General features: G+C 40.8%; 1 protein-coding gene across 1 annotated transcript in view; it reads right to left on the reverse strand.

Annotated features, from left to right (window-relative positions):
- RTF1 (RTF1 homolog, Paf1/RNA polymerase II complex component) overlaps positions 1-14,166 on the reverse strand; it is a 30,737-nt gene that overhangs the window by 9,535 nt on the left and 7,036 nt on the right. Inside the window, exons 3-9 of the mRNA XM_005231554.3 lie at positions 9,504-9,651; positions 7,795-7,999; positions 5,565-5,679; positions 3,870-3,981; positions 2,280-2,415; positions 1,532-1,709; positions 522-604 (exon numbers count right to left, since the gene is read on the reverse strand). Of these exons, the coding sequence (XP_005231611.1) occupies positions 522-604; positions 1,532-1,709; positions 2,280-2,415; positions 3,870-3,981; positions 5,565-5,679; positions 7,795-7,999; positions 9,504-9,651 (977 nt within the window). The remainder of the gene's footprint in view (positions 1-521; positions 605-1,531; positions 1,710-2,279; positions 2,416-3,869; positions 3,982-5,564; positions 5,680-7,794; positions 8,000-9,503; positions 9,652-14,166) is intronic.

Genomic DNA, 14,166 nt, shown 5'->3' on the forward strand with positions numbered 1-14,166 from the left:
CAAATAGCTCACATCATCTTCACATCAAATATCTCACCAGGATGTTTTGTATCATAACTCTTAACGTTCACCTCATGATCCTTATAAAGGCCATAAGAACAACAGAGAAATCCAATGCTACATATTCAGCTTCTTCCCTCCAAAGTACCATGCTGTAACACACATGCCAGACCCAACCATGTATGCCTTTAAATGATGCGCATCTCTAACACCTGATGACAACAACAGTGGAGAAAAGATAAAAAAGAGCTCAAGAGGCATACACTAACACAAATGAATGGCTCAGATATCAGCACATCATAGGCCTCTGCCGGAGGTTTTTTTGTAACTTCCATTACGCTGAAGGGGGGGGACAGACACACCCAAACAAACAAATCCAATCCCAACATTCCACCACTAAATGGCAGGGTGAGACCCAATCTGCTTCCTAGCTCTCATCTCCAAACCACACACAGAACGTTTTATTTGCTATGAAAAGGACACCGATTCATGAATCGATGAGGATGACTTTGGTATCTTACCGCAGCTGCAGTCCTTTGTTTGTCCGGGTACCACCAAGCTGGTAAACCTTTGCAGTCTCTACCACACCAGTTATTTCAGCAACCTGTATCACAGTGTAAAATACAAAAGAGGAAGGATGCAAGGGGCTGGATTTTTTTGTGTTTTCCTGGAATCTAATCTAGCATATTCAAACCTTTTCATAGAGATCAAAAGCCTTAACTAACTGACAAGTCTAATTAGATCAGGGAAAGCAAGACTCTTCAGTGTACATTATCAGGTACTGAATCAGTTGCATCATGCACCACCTATGAGCTGCCAAATTATACCACCTCAATGCTTGATACAGTTTTTCCATCTTCCCAGTTCTGCCTTCCTGACCAAGTGGTGGACACTTTTCTACTTTTCCTATTTCTTTTTCAATTAACACTGGTTCGGGTTAATGTATGTCCCAAATGAAATACACTAGTGCTGCTCACACACTAAACGCAGCCCCTCCCAGGGACCTTTTTAATGCAATTTTAGAGAATATTATTGCATCCTATGATCGTGCAGTTACAGCAATGAAACAGAAAAACAAAACTATGCTCTCAATCGCTTTCTCTTCTGAGGCATGCTAATGTACTAGAAACACTTCGGGGAAAAAAAACCCAAAACACTCCGAAGAAAACCAACACACCAAAAACCGAGACCATGCAATAACTTGGGAACATTCCCAGAAATAAGGAGTGAATGTTACTCATCCTTACTTGGTCAATACAAATGATGAGACAAGACAGCATGAACCAAAGCTGGAAGAACAGGCTTTGTCAGTGCTCCCTTTCTCTCGCTAAATGTATCTCTTCACCTAGCTGGTCCCATAGATTCATTTATTTTTAAACCAGTCCCCTCCACTTCTTTGGCAACAATTACGTTTTCTGCTTATAAGCAATCTTTTTATATTAATCACTCACAGGTACCTGGGAACTGCTAAGCTGCAAATATTATATTACAGCACTACAAAAAGAACTAAATCCGCTGGAGCTAAACTCACCCGATAAACAGGTTTGCTGTTGTGATTTCCAATGCCAATGCGGACAAAGCAGCCAGTGACTGTCTTGGCGAAGAAGGGCATATGACACCAACGTTCCAGCTTGTGTCGCGATAACCGTACTCGGTTCAGCTCTTCAGGCAAGGACACTGGTTGGGACTTGGGAGGAATTTCTTCTTTCCTGATTGGGAAAGGTGAAAAGGAATAAAGAAATAAAAAAAAAAAGTAGAGACAATCACCAAAAAAGGGGTCCTGAGCAAGGTGCAGCATGCGTGCCAACTAGTTAAATTACCAGTAAAAGTAACGATTCATCATACACTAGTTACCTGTTGATATGTGAACTTAGCATTCATAAGAAAGGCTTAATGTGAAGTCCCAGACTTGTTACTACCCCTGCCACTGCAAAGCAGACTCACACACCAAGGCAGTTTATAAGCCACTGCTCTAAGATAAGCCACCATGCACCTCTGCCCTGCTAATACGCCAGGGTTCTGCAGCTGCTAAACTGTAGGACTAAACAGACCTGTAAACAGCAGCGTAAATGGGAGTAAAGGTAACAGCAGAGAACTGAAGTTGCAGACCCATCCAAGGTAAATCAGTCCCACGCACCATGATATAGAAGCCAAGGACTCAAATCCAAGCGATGCAAGTGTGTCCAAACAATTCTCTAAAACAGTACATTTACATAAAGTAGATCTCTGGTTTTGAACACACACTTGCAAGTAATCACAGTCCAGTGTTTACTACTTACTCTTCCTCTTCATCAGAGGATGAGGATCTGGATGAGCGATCACTTTTCTCACTAGACTTATCATCCTCTTCCTCCTCTTCATCATCAGAGTACACTTCGCTAGTTTTTAATGGCTGTTTTTTTGCAAGCAATTCAGCTGGGGGAAAGAGAGAGAACAAGGAAAAGCAAGCTGTGAAATTTTTATGAAAGCTTCCTTTTAGGCCTGAAACCTTACTGGGTTTTTGTTTTGTTTTGTTTTTTAAAAAGAGGCAGGTATCCAGTGTAAAATCAACAGCTACAAGTGCCACATGTTCAAATCCACTAGTAAGCTAAGCATCCCACTGTATATATTCAAAGAGAGAAATCAAAGTATTTAAAAGCATCTAACATCTCAGCTGTGCTTATGTTCAGTCTCCCAACTTGACTGTGCATCGCAATACAAGATACGACATAACAACTGGATAAACGACTGTGGTGGGTTGACCTTGGCTGCACACCAGGTGCCCACCAAGCCGCTCCATCACTCCCCTCCTCAGCAGAGCAGGGGGGCAGAAAGTAAGATGGGGAAAAAAAAAAAAAAATCGACTTGTGGGTCAAGATAAAGGCAGTTCAATGAAGCAATAGCAAAGGTCGTGCAGGTGGAAGTGAAAGAAAACAAAAGATGTTATTCCCTACTTCCCATCAGCAGGTGATGTCTGGCCACCTCCCGGGAAGCAGGGCTTCAGTATGCATAGTCGTTGCTCCAGAAGGTAAATATCACCAATAACAAATGCCACCCACCCCAGCCTTCCTCCTCCTTTCTCCAAGTTTTGTATCTGAGCAGACGTCACACAGTATGGAATATCCCTTCGGTCAGCCAGGACAGCTGACCCAAACTATGTCTCCTCCCAAGACCTTGCCCATCCCCAGCCTACTGGTTAAGGTGGGGGAAATGTTGGAGACAGCCTTGACGCTGTGGGAGCACTGCTCGGCAGTAGCCACAACACTGGTGTGTTATCACCACCTTTCTAGCTACCAGTCCGAGCTCAGCACTGAGGGAAGCTACGGGACTCAGCCAGACCAATACGACAAGATGGAACTATTAAGTTAGACAAGTCATTGTTACTTTGCAAGGGGATAAAAAAAATAAATCTCATGTTTGGAGAGGACGACAATAAAAGCCAGTAGAATAACAAAAAGAGTTGCATTAAAAGTCTGTGGCAAGACAGACAAGACGATGTGCCAGTAAAGAAACAAACAGATGTAGACACAGTCACACATGTGCAATAAATATGGTTTGGAAGGTTCAGAGATTAAGTAACAGAATCTAAGTGACCAATTCAAATAATGATCCAAACATTACCAAGTGCCATTTAATGGACTGTGATGAAAGTCTGCTTTGTCTTCAGACCATTCTGGGGAGGGGTGGTGGGGAGGAATACAGACAGCATCAGTGGAGTCAAACAATATCCTAGGTAGTCAAATCAGGCAAAAGACCAAGGAAAACTCGGACACAGAATTCATTCACACCAAGGTGTAAGAATGTTGCAATTATTAGAAACAAAAAGCAGCACTTTCAGAAACCTGTAATAATGCCTCAAAAACTGTAGCAATAGCAACAGACTTCCATACCTGTTCTGTTCTTCCTTTTCTCTCTTTCTGCTTTTAGCTCCTCCATTGCCTGAGATTTCTTGTCTAGCTTCTCATCCCGCTTTGATCGCCGCTCTTTGTTATGTGACATGACCTAAAAACATGCACAGAAAGTCCCTCAACACCAAGTGCAATCCATACACTGAAATGCATTAAAACAAAGATTGTTTGCACACTTTGAAAACTTTTCAAACAGAAACTACTAGCAAACTCCATTTCAAAATAATTTTTTCCAAGTTCATTTTTACAGAGGCTCAGGAGAGGGAAATTAATCTGAAGTATATTTCTTTTTTCTACTTTGTATCAAAAATAATGAACATATTTACACTTCAACATTTCTGCCACCAAGTTCAGAGAAATAAAATGGAAGGAATTCTGCAATGAACAAGTAATGAGGAAAAGCTGGATAAATACTCTTCTCATTTGCTTCTCTTTCTGCAAGGCCAAATCAAGGCGCTTGCATTCATTCAGTAGCAAAAAGAAAAGTTACGTTAAAAAATACTTAAAGTAAAAACAAAGTTGTGTGCAAACTTGGCAACATGGATTCAAACCTTAGATGTCATACATCTTTTAAAATTTTCTATTTCTAACAGGCCTGTCTGGAATACCAGGTAGCATGGAAAGAGCTTCTACAATAAGCATAAAAAGTCATCTGAAGTAAGTCAAAGTAATTTCTGGAAGACACTGTGAAGAACTCTGCATAAGATCCTTTTATATATGCATATACATATATATATATATGCACCTACACATGACATATCATGTATTTGGACTGTATAAGTTGAGAAGAGCAGGGAGATGAGATTCAATCCACTTAACGTGTGCCTAAGGGAAAACTCATCTCACCTAATTTGATTTGTGTTAAACACCTATTTCAACTAGAAAGTAACATGGAGTGAGTTGCCAGCTGGAGATGCCCTCCTCCAGCACAGAGGTGACAAGAAGCGTAAGGAATCAACTAGTTCTTAGATGGCTGAAGTTAGGCAAGATGAATCCCATTCCACTCTGGGAGCCTATCTGCTCAGACTCTAGAAGTAGTTAAGGATGGGATCTTAACCACTTGAAACTACAGCCAATTCAGCCATTTGAAACTACAGTTCAGTTACAGATACCTCACCCCAAAAACAGCTATTATCCTCTTTCTACTTGAGGTGGGAAAACTATGGAACTAGTTCTGCTCCTCCTACAGTTGACTTTTTCCTTGACATTCCAACTAGCAGAAACTAAGCATTCTTTCCATTGTATGTGCATGCAAAATAATTAAGACAACAGCCCGAGCAGTTCTTGGCCTGCTCTCTCAAACTTTCGCTTGCAAGAAAGATGGCATATGTAACATTTCAGACTGAATGACAGAAGTTTGGCTACAGGAACTGCAAAAGGTTGCTTTCCTGTTCTCATATGGGAGGAGTATCACAACAACTCTACATATAGCTGCAACTTTGCATTTTTCGTTAAAAGGAGCTATCAGTGTACCCCTCAGCAGGCCAAAGATGTTAATTTCTTCAAATAAGCTGGAAAGGCTAAAAGATAGCTTGAGCATATAAACAAACTAAATTCTGACCTGCTTACCACACTGTTTGACACTAAGGGAAAACATCAGGGGCAGAGAGAAACAGCATCCTATCTCCTATTGCCAAGGGAAAAGGGTTTGTTACTAAGGTCAGTTTCATTTCCTACCTGGGATTCCTGGATCTGTGTGAGTTTTTTCTTCTCCTGCTCTTCCTCTTGCTTTTTCTTTTTCTCTTTCTTTTCTTTCTTTTTTGCTGTTTTTAGTTTCTTCTTGATTTCAAATCTAGTAGCAGATATTGAAAACAAAAAGAAGGTATGAAAGAACATTCTCTCCTTGAGTGAGCAAAGTACTGCCCAGATGCTGCAACAGCTTAAGTTGTTAGCAGGCTGTAAGAAACACTTCCACTGCTTGCCCCAGATGGATAACCTTTCAACGCTATTCTGTCCTCCATTCCCAATCCCTTCCCTCCACAAGAAAAATAAGGTGAAGAAAACCTGAGCACAGAAAAGTGCAGGCTGACAGACAGCTAACTTAAAGGGCTGATGAGACCGCATAGTAATGGCTGCTCCCCAGAAATCTGTCCTTACTCCATCCTTGCCAGTGCAGTGTCCATTGTGTGCTGCCTCCAACTCTAAAAACAATTGGCTATTTCACATCATCTGAATCTCAACAGCTAAAAACTTGGTTGTTTAAAGCCATTACCATGCTACCTTTTCACTGCTTAAACTCCACCTTTCTACTGGCACCAGTCTGTATAAGAATGACCGCAAGAAAAGTCACAGCAAGTTCTCCTTTAGCAGTTACAATCCAAATCAGACTCTGTCAGTTTCTGCAGTCCAATTTAGTCACTTCCATTTCTACATTCATGAAATATGTCTCCCTGAAATCTTATTTTCAGCCACTGTCTTCAGAAGAGTACTGATTTTGCTGGAACTGTCCTGTGACAGATTCCACTGCACCATGGACTGGCCATTGCTTTAGTGAAGTGTGCACATGGACAAACACAAGAAAAAGATTATCTTCCAACAACTGAAATTCAAAATATGTTACCCACATGCATGCTACACAGTCCATTCTTCTTCAGTCCTTTACACCTGGATTTTGCAGGTAAGAAACTGAAATGCCAGATGAGCTCATTGCCCTTTATGCCCTTACCATGAAGTGTAACACACAAGGCACAGGCATGGTATCACACGCAATGCCTGCTGTAATCCCAATGAACTCACAGCACAACAGACATACGAAGAGCTAGACAGCGTTTGGAAAGATCCAACTTACCATAAAGTTAAATAACTAACCCCCCTCAGGTCTATCTGCCAACCCCTTTACATAGAACAGGACAAACTCGTTTAAGATTAAATCAGTAACTCAAGCTTACATTGTTTAGCTTCTATCAAGTATTCTCCAGCATTCATTCTAAAAGACAGCCAGTTACCATGGAACAGCAAATGAAATTAAAAAACATGGCATCCTTCTACCCGATCTAAATCCCATCTTTCACTCTTTCTGATCCCCTTGAGTAGGGCAGCAGACTAGAGAAGACATTGAAAATAGTATTAAAACCACACACAGGCAGTGCTCTAACTATGGCTTGGACAAATGGACAGTCTGAGTAGCAGCTTGTATTGACATGATTTACTCAGGTGTTAGTCCTCTAGAGAAATTTCTCAGCAAGTGAGAAAAAGAGAGAGAGATGTCACTGAAGAGGTAAGAAACTGCAAAAAACTTGCCCCATGTGCCAAATCTTTTCTGTTAGACACTTGGGAAGAAAAATACCTCTACTACAAGGAAGCTGCCTGACAGGACAGTATTACAGTAACAAATAAAACCACAACACCTAAGGCAGAAATCCATAAATAATCTATCAAAAATGAGATTTCCAACACCACTCCTCGTTATTTCAATACCCTTCTCTTCTATTAGAGCCCCAACCAGCTTTACACCCATACAGAGGCAACCCTAACACTGCTCTGTGCTTCACAATAGTTTTCCAAAAAATTCCAGAAGCTCACATACACCTTACACTTTGTTAGCCTTTTATCACAGTATCAACGTGTGACAGCTAATACAGAAAAAAAAGACAGATGAGAAAGCAGTCCTTCTGGCTGTCTGGTATCTAGCATGCAAAGCAGTAATATGGCTGCAATGGTAGCTGACAGAACCAGGTATATTCAACAGCTGAGAAACTTTCAGAAACTGACTTTCACAAGAATGCGCAGAATTCCTGCTGTGTGCTTCCCAACTAGCAACAAGGACAATTTACGCAAAAAATCCACAATGATGCTTAATTCACTTAATAGCGCTGAACACCTGGACCTCAAACGTGAGAGCAGAGTCAGCATATTCTCCATTCACCCTCTATGGATTTGCTACCAAGTATCAACACACAAAATTCACCTTCTTTTTAGCACTTCTCTCTTCTCTATCCGGTTAAACAGCTCCTGCTCTCTCTCCTTTTCTGTCATTTGTTCCAGTCGAGCACGGTCTTCTTCATCTCCCATAAGATCTTCTCCATAGCCATCATGGAATTCCTCATCTTCAGATGAGGAATCTGAATCTGAGCTAGATGAGGAGCTGTTGCTTTCAGAGTCAGAGACTTCTCCTAAAACAAAAATACAAGGCAGCAAGATTCAGCTGGGGCAAAGCCCAACCACTTTATTGTAGCATGTTAGCAAAGGATACCAAGAATTAATTTTACACTCCTCTTCCACTATACTAAAAGCATAAATATCATGAGAGCTAAACCCAGGAGGAAATACTTTATCATCTTAAGATATGCATGCTAAGAAACGACAAAATGAGCAGTACTACATGTGAACACGGATTGGGTAATAGTAGAACAAGCAAATTTTAGGAGAGCTTTTGGTTAGTGGTATTGGGGTCTTAAGGTGAAATTTCTACGCCTATATGCTTATGTCCCTGAGAAGTTGCTTATATATCCATAACCTGGTTAAGTGCATGTGCACACCTCAAATGCCACCATTAACCACCACCTCATTATAGCATCCTGAAGAACCAAAATCCATCATATGAATTGCTACATCAAAAGATAAAAGTTGAACACACTACCCTGAGGACTGGCAAGTCTGTGATGCTAGCTCTATTACTGTAACTGTAGCCCTCTCAGTTGCACACGGGCTCAGGGAACAGCTGACACCCCAGTAATACTGGGTAATGCCACCATTAAACCTGATCCAAGTCCAAGTGCTGTGATTATCTCACCTAATCAACTGCATCACACCCAAAGCAGCCATTAAGATCCTTTCTTTCACTTTCATTCTGGTCTCATGTTATTTCTAACAGTATGTTATATTCCAGCTTTGCAAGCTTACACTGGGGCATCCTGATTTGTAGGCACTGATATATACAGCACGATATAATCAGTCACTTCATGCTTTGGTCTGTCCCCGCTGTGTTTAACATACTCAAAACTGTAGTCACCTTCATAGTCTTCCTTAACTTTGTTTTTTTAGTATCAACTGAAATCACAACTAACCACCTGACAATCTTCCTGAGCATGATGAAAACATGAAAGAGCACAGGAAGTTTGCCCAGCATCAGAACAGATTCAAGATTCATGTAAAAAAATTCTGATGAAGTTATAGTAACTATTTTTCTTCTTCTGTGACAGTATAAATATTCACAAATTCCAACCGAGTGCAAACGCATGCAAGGTAAGTTCCTATTTGCATCACGCTCAACACTATATACCTCTCCCTTTTTCATCACAAGAGAAGTTTGTGAAGGGAAAATACATCAATGGGAATAAAAAGAAATGCTACCCATGCTACAGATGGGACATGCTAGAAGGAAGAAAAGAATTTTCCAGGAGAAAGTCAAGTAATGAAACATGTCATACATGCTTCAGATGAAACAGTATTTAGTGTTTTGGTTGTAATGGGGTGCTTACAGCAATGCTATACCGAATTATCTGCACTTCAAGCCATGGCAAGCTTAACTGTCATCCAGACCATTGGTAACACAAACAAAACTCCTTGAAGGCAGTCTTTAACAACACCATCTAACACCACTCACTCTTCACTGTGTGGAAAGGGGTACCTTCTGTTGGAAATACACTGCAAGTAGATGCACACGTGTTATCTTACCCTCTTCAGGTGCTGAGCTCTCAGCTGAGCTGTCTTTATCTGAGCTGCCTGAAGAGGCAGCTCTGTTCGTCTGTTTCTTCATGGCTCCTTTCTTCTCTGCCTTACCCGTTTTTCCCTTTTTTTTGTTTTTAGAACCTCCAACAGTCCACTGCAAGGAAAGAACCAAGAAAGGGATCGTGAGACACAAACATCACTCTCTTCTTCCTCTCTCAAAACACTGGAGTAAAAATAACAGAAACAGCCCAATACCTGACAGCAAAAAAATCAATCATACAAGGAAAAAAAAAGCCAATAGGAAATTTATCAAATGAAAGCATCTCAAAAGTTTTGGAGGTGGGGTCTTGTGTAGTTGTTTGGTTTTGGGTGGTTTTTTTTCTTAAAAAACCCAAACAGTTAACAGTGCAAGCCAACAGTTGGTAGAGTGCTTCTTTTAAAAAACAATGAAGACTTCAGAGTCTGCAATATCTGTCAGGAGAAAAGAGGTACTAGAGGTTTCTAGGAAAATAATTTTAAACAAGTGTCCAACTGCATTTGTACGGATTCGCTTCAGTTTACTACTATTAAATAGAAGCAACAGACGTGTTTCCAAAACTAGTTTATTCGAGAGCAGGTTTTAGATTTCATGAAGGCACACCAATTATATGAGTCTTTCCAAAATCTCAATTTTACCAAGAGTACACAGCATCTGTATTTTTATGCAACAAACCACGAGCTCACTTGTGTATAGACAGTAATGTCAGCCACAGCCTGCATCTACGTACCCAAGATGAAATCAGAATCAAACCAGAATCACAGAAATCAGGAAAAAAAAAATAATAAAAAACCCCCACAAACATCAGGCCTTAATTTTCATTTTCTTTTAATATAATATCTTCAATTAACTTAAACTGTGGTTTCCAAGTGCAGCACTTATACCACCACACATACATGGGTAGCAACTTTAAATCCCAAAAGTCCCAGGAGAAGAACTAGTATTTACCTTACATGTGACTTATTAGAATTTTTGCATTGTCCTAACTACCTGGGTAAAGCCAGAAGGGAACAGAATCAGTTAGGATTGCCTGTGTATTATTTTAAGGCTTTACAGTATTTTGCACTTTACTACCTCCCCTAGAAATTCTCGAGGAGCAAGACCTTCAGGGGTAAGACAGTTTCTTTCTAAATACTTTTTTAATACATATATATATTTTTTATACTGTTTATCCTCTCCACACCTGTATATTACTCTCATCCTTCATGCATATCACCATCTGTTCAAGCACGCAGTCTACTAAAAAAATACATTCCTAATTCAAATGAGCAAATACTCTTTTGCACAACTGAGATCTTGTGCTCAAAACTAACTGGAAAAAATAAATATTCTTTAGATTTGACCTCAGGTGCACACAAACATCAGGCTTCTCACCCATTCACCTCTTCCTGGGAGATGAATCAAGTCCATCTCTGCAAGCAGTAATCATTCCATCAAATTTGATTACTACTTCTGCCCGATTACGCACCATCTTCAGAGAACCCTGGCGTTCAAATACTCTTAAATCGAACTCAGCCAAGTAGTTCGAAGCTACAACCTGATCTACTAATATCTTTAGTACTTCCTACGTTTTGATTATTCTCACCCCCAGCCTTGCACCTTTCATATTACTAGCTGCTTCATCATCATCTTTAAGCATAAGCTTGTGTATTCAAAAGCATCTGTCAAAGGCCAGGCAGAAGTTTTCTTTTCTGAGGTAAACACACAGCTACCTAGTGGTGTACCAACTGCAATGCATGCCCTATGCAGTTACCCCACTCTGTTTTCATCCACAGGACAGGTGAAAAACTGCACAGAAAGCATCTCACTTGATATCAGCCTGAGCTGGCACTCAAGTCTTTATTGGATTCCACATTAAAGTTTTACTTGTTCAGTATTACAATACCGCTGTCTAACAATATTCCTGGTTGATTATGCCCATGTAAATCAGTTAAGAACAAGCACGTACTCTGCCTGAATCTGCTCAGACCTCAACGTTAAGGAATCAGCCCCCAAATATGACAGAAAAGTGCATTTTTGCTATTTGTTCAAGAGCTCACCCACTGCCAGCATACTAGTGAAAACACAACAGTGAGAAAGTGAAACTGAGCATTTAGCAAGGAAGAGCAGAGCCCTCTGAACCAGGGATGCAGAGGTGCCTCCTTCCCAGAGCTCTGCCACTTCTTTCAGTGTTCTAACACTGAATTACACCTTGCGTCAGCATGCTGTCTGGCAAGAAAGCAGCACACAGAAAGCCGTAGTATACACCATAGTTAGAGCAAGACCTTGAGAGGTCAGGCTGAGATGAAAGAAGTTAAGATCAGATTAAAACAGCGGGACTTCAGTTAATAAAATGTTTAATAGCTGTAGATACATGCATTACAGACCACTGATCTCAGCATTTAACTCACAAGGGAAATTGTGGAGAGAACCTGGGTCCAGGAAGACAGAACTGAAGAGAAAGCTGTGTAACCACCTCTTGAACAAAAAAAGTAATAAAAAAATAATCTGCACTAATCTAGGAAATTTTGTTTGGGTTTCTATTTCGCCCTGGAGATTACACTTCATCCTGCTTTTGTTTAAGCAAGTGACCTCTACATCTTTTAAGTCACAGTAACTGGTTGTCACCTGCCAGTTTCAGCGCTGTCACAAAGCCAAATTCTTCCTCATTCAACTCAGATGCTTCAGGGGTTATTCAGCTATCCCAATCTCTCATAAATGCCTGGTCATTCCTGGTACCACTACAGGACAAGGGTTCAAGCAAGCCTTCAGGACAAACAAAGCATCATAACCAGGATGTAGTTAGTGCGAGGCTCTTTCAGGCTCAAAGATTGCTCTGCAGGCTCAGGAACCATCAGTTGTCATCTGGACACTGAATGACCACTCTGTATTGTTCAGAGAGAGACTAGCCAACATCAAGTTCCTTCTTGCAGCAGAGGAAGACAAAACAGAGATTAGCAGGTCTGGGAGGGGGGGTGAAGACAATATTGGAAAGCCATGAGCTGCATGGCAACCTGCAGTCCAAACCAGAGTATCGAGCCCCATCCTCGGTCTCTAGTATGGCAGCGGAGGATCAAAAAGGCAACAATATGTTTGCATGTAACATGAAGCAAAAATGCACACAGTTAGTCAGAAGTGTTTGTTTGCTCTGTTTCCCTTAGCTCCACGCATCCCAAACAGCAAACAACCACCACATTTTCCAAAACATGTCTACTGCTACAGCTTCTCCAGGTTCCCTCTTCCATGTTCCAGCCAGGCAGAACCAGTGAACAATTCTCACACATTTTCCATGATTATAACGCCTCCTCTAAACAGTCCCTCTATTCACTGCTGCCTCCTCAGCCACCATCTGGAACCCTCCATGGTTCCAGACACAGCAAGTTAATAAACCCATGCAGAAGTGTGCTGCAACATGGCTTTCTACTTACTGTTTAGTACTATCAAACAACAGAGCTTTATGGTTCGTTCACAGGAAGTAGCCAGAAGAACATTTCAATTTTTCCTCTTGCTTCCAAGGTTCACAGTGCCAATAGCTTGCATATTTTCCCAAGAAATGGCTGTACTCAGTCTTAAAGGTCCTGTCCAACCTAAATGATTCCACAATTCTAAGTAGTCCAGGTTAAACCCCAGTACCCAGAATGGACTGCCCATAATAAACAAACAAAAAAACCAAACACACACGCAAATCCCAAAAAACCCCAAACCACCAAAAAAACAGAACCCACATTAGAAATTAGCCAGATTTATAAGTCATCTTCTACAAAAGCAACTACGCAAAATCATCGAAGAAAATAATTTATAGCTCAGCAAACCTGGAACATATTTCCACTAGGGAGATGAAATGAGATTGAGGAGAAAGAAGAAAAAAGCAAGCTCTGATAGTGCAGAATGCAGAATTGTTTTACCCCCACTGCTCAGATAGTTGCAATTTTCTTCTACTCACACAGCATCTAAATGCATTATCCACTGAGATTTTATTTTGCAAATAGGTATTCTTATTTCTTTTTTTAACATCAAATCAGACAGAGATGCACAGCAAAGGTTACCAGCCTGTCCCTGCAACAATATCCTTCCATTCTGGATATGGCTTTTATAAGCAAAAGGCAAATGACAAACCACAACACCAAAGCAAAACAGGTCCCTTACCAAGGCATTCCTTTCCCTGGCCAGATAAGTTTGTACCAAGTTACAATACATTAGCCCAGCTTAAAAACTTTCATCCATTCTCCTCTATTCATATAGGAAAAACAAAAGGCAGTCCTCCAGGCAAGCCACCCAACTACCTTCCCAATGACACCAGTTCAGTAATTAGAAAACTTAAGGGATCATTTTAAACACAAAGAGGAGACTCAAGGTGTCAACACCAACATGGAAAGGAGATAAGCAAATAAAGGAAACACCTCCTGAAGCCATAGAACAGGCTTTGCCAGGAACTGCCTGAAAGGCTTCATGGGCCAAAATATCACCTGACACCTCATCCACCCTCACCCATTGTCCAAGTACTGCTCAAAGGAGCTCACAGAAAGACAACTACAAGTAACTGGAAAAAAAACCCATCTACCTATAGTAGGTTCAAATTCAGTTTAAGCTGCAAGTCGACATATACTCTAGAAGTATTTTGAGGGGTCCACGTATTGAAAAATAGCAAGAACT

The sequence above is a fragment of the Falco peregrinus genome, chromosome 1, assembly GCF_023634155.1.
Source record: "Falco peregrinus isolate bFalPer1 chromosome 1, bFalPer1.pri, whole genome shotgun sequence".
Taxonomy (NCBI): Eukaryota; Metazoa; Chordata; class Aves; order Falconiformes; family Falconidae; genus Falco; species Falco peregrinus.